Here is a 5,624-nt window from a genome sequence, read left to right on the forward strand (position 1 = left end):
ACAGCAGATAAACAACCGGTAAACAGCAGGTAAACAGCCAGTAAACATCAGGTAAACAACCGGTAAACAGCAGGTAAACAGCCAGTAAAGAGCAGATAAACAACCGGTAAACAGCAGGTAAACAACCGGTAAACAGCAGATAAACAACCGGTAAACAGCAGGTAAACAGCAGGCAAACAGCCAGTAAACAGCTGGTAAACAACTGGTAAACAGCAGGTATACGTTGAGTAAACGTCAGGTAGATGTCTAGTAAATGGCACATAAACATTTGGTAGACTTCAGGTAAACAACACCCACTGGGTAAACAACAGGTAAACATCTGGAAAAATTCTGGTATCTACCAGGTAAGGCAATGTCGGGTAAACAGAGTAAACTGTGTATCTTCAGGTGAACTTCAGGTAGAGTATAAAAGCCAGCCTGTTGTTTGTGGTGCAGTAAATAAACAACAGTCTTGGTCCACCTGTTGCAGACACGCCCTCCCTCTCTTCACCTCCCTGCTGAACGTGGTCTGCGCCTACGACCCCGTCGGCTTCGGCTTCCCCTACAACCACCTGCTGTTCTCCGACCAGCGGGAGCAGCTGGTGGAGCAGGCGCTGCAGGTCCTCGTCGTCAGCCTGGAACACGAGTCCGGGTCGGCCGCCGGCGCCGCCCTGCAGGCTCTGGACCCCTCCACGCCCCCCCCCTCGGGGGAGGAAACGCAGGTGACGGAGGGAAAATGGTCGATTCACACAGAAAAACAGAAACAGGATGAAATAACTTTATTTATGTCTCAAATTAAAAGCAGATTAATAAATATCATCATAAACAATTTAAAACGATATGAAGTTAAAAATTGTTCTGATTGGGTTTTTAAATGTTCACTTAGAGCAGATCATAATTGAAGTCTAAAAACTGAAACACATTAATGTTTTATTAGTTTTTATTATAATCGAGCCAAAAACAACCTTTGAGTTTATAGTCAGCTTTTCATTTTTCAAAATAGTTTTAAAATCAAACAAGTTGTTTATGGTGCAAATGAAATTATTTAAGGACATTATTTATGATTTTTTTTTTTTAAATAATATATTATCAATGAATTTATCAATTTATTCTACCGGTAATTATTTAATCTTTCCCCAAAGATTTCTGTACACTAAATGTAAACACAACATTAAAAACATTGTTAGTAAGAACTCTTTATTCAATAATCTTCTTTGTTTTATCATTTAAATATGTTTTTTGTTACATTTAAGTAAACTTTGAACAGAATTTGTTCTTTAATAACATAAAAAAATTCATTTGTAAATTTGTTTTTATGAATGCCATCTAATGTAAATTTGTTTTTGTTTTCATTAAGAGAGAAAATAAAATCTAAGTGCTTTATAAAAACAAGACTTTTTTTTTTTTTGCATTTTCTTTCATTTGCAAAGTAAAAAATATATTATTTGCAAACCAAAGTTGCAGAATAAATCTAATTTAAATGAAAATAACCCGTGACTGAACACTGAACCTTGAGGAACGCCACGGATAACTCTGTAACTCTAATATTTATTTTTATATCTTGAAATCTTTTATGCAAATTGTTTCTGAGCCAAAAATTTATAACTTTTAATTTGAGTGTTTTTAATTTGTTGATCATTTGTGACAAAAACTTTGTCACAATAAAAATATTCAAATAGAATATTTCATATAATTTTTGTTTTTTCAGCCTTCAGGACCCGTCAACCTGTTTGTGAATTATCTCTCCAGGATCCACAGAGAGGAGGTACCGTGCGCTTCAGATGTCCCGTTCAGCCGCCATCATGCAGATGGTTGTTTGAAACGTGTATATTTATTTATTTATTTATTTATTTATTTATTTATTTTAATTTAGGACCTGAGCTTTGTCCTTAAAGGTTTGGCTCAGCTCCTCAACAACCCTCTGATCCAGACTTACCTTCCTCGATCCACAAAGAAGATCCAGTTCCACCAGGAGCTGCTGATCCTCTTCTGGAAGTTCTGTGACTTCAACAAGGTGTGAGACTTTATATATCTCTATTTTTATATTTTACATGATTTAAAGCCGCCTGTTTGCCTCAGGTGGAGTTCAAGTGTCTGGGCGTCTTGTTCCTGAGTGGTGGTAGGATGCAGTGGGAGCTGGATTGACAGATGGGGGCTCTGTTCTCAATAATGAGGGTGTTACTTTGGTCTGTCGTGGTGAAGTTAGAGCTGAGTTGAAAGGAAAAGCTCTCAATTTACTGGTCGGTCTACGCTCCACCCCTCACCTACCGTCATGAGGTTTGGATCATGACCGAAAGAACGAGATCCTGGATACAAGCGACTGAAATGGGCTTCATTTGTAGAGTACCCGGGCTGAGCCGTAGAGATAGGGTGAGGAGCTCCGTCATCCAGAGGGAGCTTGGAGCAGAGCCGCTGCTCCTCCTCATCGAAAGGAGTCAGTTGAGGTGGTTCGGGCATCTGATTAGGATGCCTCCTGGACACCTCCCTTTAGAGGTTTTCAAGGCACTTCCCACTTGCAGGGGGCCTCGGGGAAGAGCCAGAATTTGCTGGAGGGATGGTCTGCCTTCTCTGGCCTGGGAACACCTCTGGGTCCCCAGAATGAGCTGAAAAGTGTTGCTGGGGAGAAGGAGGTCTGGGTTTCTCTCCTGGACCTGTTGCCTCCACGACCCGACTATGGATAAGTGGTAGAAGATGGTTGGATGGATGGATGTATGGATTTAAAGCTGGATCACCCTACTTTGCTTTTGTTCTGTAGAAGTTCCTGTTCTTCGTCCTGAAGAGCAGTGACGTGTTGGAGATGCTGGTTCCCATCCTGTTCTACTTGAACGACGCCCGAGCGGATCAGTGTGAGTCACACGGAGTCAAGTCTGACAACCTGAGCAGAAATGTCCAGGTGAAAGTGTTAAAGCTCCTCCTGTTTGTGTGCACGCTGCAGCTCGGGTGGGCCTCGTGCACATCGGCGTCTTCATCCTGCTGCTGCTGAGCGGAGAGAGGAACTTTGGCGTTCGCCTGAACAAACCGTACACGCTCCGTGTCCCCATGGACATTCCCGTCTTCACAGGGACCCACGCCGACCTGCTCATTGTGGTGAGAAGCTCGACTCTGGAACAACAGATGCTACAGATGTTCACATGGTTAAAAACAAGAATGCTTTAGGCCTTCCTGAAGGCTCAGAGCCCCATGTGTTGGTCCCGCCCACTTTACATCATCATTGTGATTGGTTAATTTTCCTGCCGGTTGTAAAACTCCTCCTGCAGAGCCTCTGACTGAGCTCAGCCTTCTCTCCTGACAGTGAAGTCCTGACCAGTCAGAAAGAAGCTTTGACTGTGTCTGCCTGGAGACACAAATTTAAAAGAATCTGATTGGATAATGGTATTTTCTTGAATTAAATTGTTTCTTGCTCAAATCCAAAGCAGTTTTTTTTTTTTTTTAAATACGAGAAATTAGCAAAAAATAAGAGAAACTACATAGAAAATATTAAAATAAATGAAACATTTAATCTGTGCTGAATTCTTAGGCCTTCTCTGAAGGTGTAGAAGGCCCTGAGGGTTCCCACCTGCTGTTTGTATAAACATGTTCAGGTCTAACTCGGAGTTCTCAAACTTTTCATGCTCGATGGAAACAAAATGTTGACTCTGTGCACAGAAACCCAACAAATGTGAGCGTTGAATTTACAGAATTACTGTCTTCAGTGATTCTGCTGGGAGTTTCATTATAAATAAAGGTATTATTATTATTAAATTATAAATAAATAAAGGTTGAATAAATTATCGCCCTGTTGCCTTTGGCTGCGACAGATTTTCAAACCGAGGCAGGAGCTAAAACTTTTTTTTTCTTGAGTTCGTAGTTTGACAGTGAACTATGAGCTAGATGTTCTCAGAGAAGAATAAAATGATTTATTGATAAAATGTCTCCGTTTTAACATTTCGTCTCGTTTAGATCTTCCACAAAGTCATCACCTGTGGACACCAGCGCCTCCACCCTCTGTTCGACTGCCTGCTCACCATCGTGGTGAACAGTGAGTGTCGCAGCCGAGTGCTGCCCCCTGCTGGAGGGGCAGGACACACGCTGAGCCTTTCTTCTCCTCCACAGTTTCTCCATACCTGAAGAGCCTCTCCATGGTGGCGGCCAACAAGCTGCTCCACCTGCTGGAGGCCTTCTCCTCTCCCTGGTTCCTCCTCTCTGCTCCTCAGAACCACAACCTGGTCTTCTTCCTGCTGGAGGTCTTCAACAACATCATCCAGTATCAGTTTGATGGTGAGGAGGACTAACGTCATCCGTGTGGCACCCATTCAGAACCCAAACTGAGGCTCTGAGTTCTCCCTCACAGGGAACTCCAACCTGGTTTACGCCATCATTCGTAAGAGGAACGTCTTCCACCAGCTGGCCAACCTGTCGACGGACGCCGCTTCGATTCAGAAAGCCTTACAGAGGAGGAAGAAGTCCGGGGTCTCCAACATGAGCGCTACAGATGAGTCCATGGAGGGCTCCAGGCCTGCTGTACCTGCAGAACCCGGGACTCTCAAAGCCAGCTTGGAGGCCACTCCAGGTAAGAGGTCGCCCTAATGATGCAAGCTTGAAAAAAGACAGAAACTAAGATTTACAAAAGATTTGACTCGATGAATTCAAGAGCCCTGAAAGACACAAAAACTGCAAAATATAGATAAAAAATATGAACTAAAAACAGGCAGAAAGTCATACAAAGATATAAAAATGTAGGAAAAAAACAGCCATGATTTCAAATATCCAATAAATTATTATTTAAAAAAACTATTAAATGATCACAAATAAACACAAAATGCTACAATGGGGCATTAAAAGTCTACAATAGAATATAATGACCAAAATAAATCACATTTGTAGATATAAAACTGTAAACAAATTAAAGAATGAGTCAAAAGAGACACAAGTGATGATCAGTTATTAAAATATAAAAATTAAAAATAAAAATCCAAACAAAAGAGAGAAAGTGACACAAAATGAGCAGAAAGAAAAATGTTTGAAAGCTCAATCATCAGGTAGAAAAATCACACAAAAGTTCAATCCCGTCACCTGGACAGACTGTTTTTGGGAGAAACGTTTCATCTTTCATCCGAAAGGCTTCATCAGTCTGAGGCCTGCCAACCACATCTGTTTAGAAATGGCACCTGCTGGACGTGCTTCAAACCAGTCTGTGTTTCAAACCAGTCTGCTGTGGAATTCCCAGAAACTGGCTTTACACATGCGAAGAGGACCAACCAGTCATCATGCACAACAATCGAATGGTTTAGGCCTCATGACCAACTTGCTACTCACAGAAACAGCCTGAGGACACCTGGCCAAAATGATTCAGAAAAAAGGTTGAAAGTTTTTTTGTGATTTCTCTACCTGGATGATTGAGCTTTCAATAGCAGCTGTTGGTCATCTGGCCAAAAACATTTGATTGTTGTGATGATGATCGGTTGGTGTGGACAGATGATCCTCCTCTTTGCACATGTAAACCCACTTTCTGTTTTTAATATTTTCAATCAGTAAAAAATACAGTCATACAGAAATGTCAGGTTTTCTTTAGGTTTATCATTCAGCTGTTAGCAGGTTATCATTCAGCTGTTAGCAGGTTTATCATTCAGCTGTTAGCAGGTTTATCATTCAGCTGTTAGCAGGTT

The 5,624-nt window shown here is 41.6% G+C and overlaps 1 protein-coding gene across 1 annotated transcript in view; it reads left to right on the plus strand.

The window, feature by feature from the left end:
- hid1b (HID1 domain containing b) overlaps positions 1–5,624 on the plus strand; it is a 15,110-nt gene that overhangs the window by 7,934 nt on the left and 1,552 nt on the right. The window contains exons 7-14 of the mRNA XM_037691280.1: positions 470–701; positions 1,688–1,744; positions 1,853–1,993; positions 2,735–2,825; positions 2,915–3,066; positions 3,919–3,997; positions 4,072–4,236; positions 4,310–4,528. Of these exons, the coding sequence (XP_037547208.1) occupies positions 470–701; positions 1,688–1,744; positions 1,853–1,993; positions 2,735–2,825; positions 2,915–3,066; positions 3,919–3,997; positions 4,072–4,236; positions 4,310–4,528 (1,136 nt within the window). The remainder of the gene's footprint in view (positions 1–469; positions 702–1,687; positions 1,745–1,852; positions 1,994–2,734; positions 2,826–2,914; positions 3,067–3,918; positions 3,998–4,071; positions 4,237–4,309; positions 4,529–5,624) is intronic.

This window comes from Nematolebias whitei, chromosome 17, assembly GCF_014905685.2.
Source record: "Nematolebias whitei isolate Nwh7 chromosome 17, NemWhi1, whole genome shotgun sequence".
NCBI classification, from domain to species: Eukaryota; Metazoa; Chordata; class Actinopteri; order Cyprinodontiformes; family Rivulidae; genus Nematolebias; species Nematolebias whitei.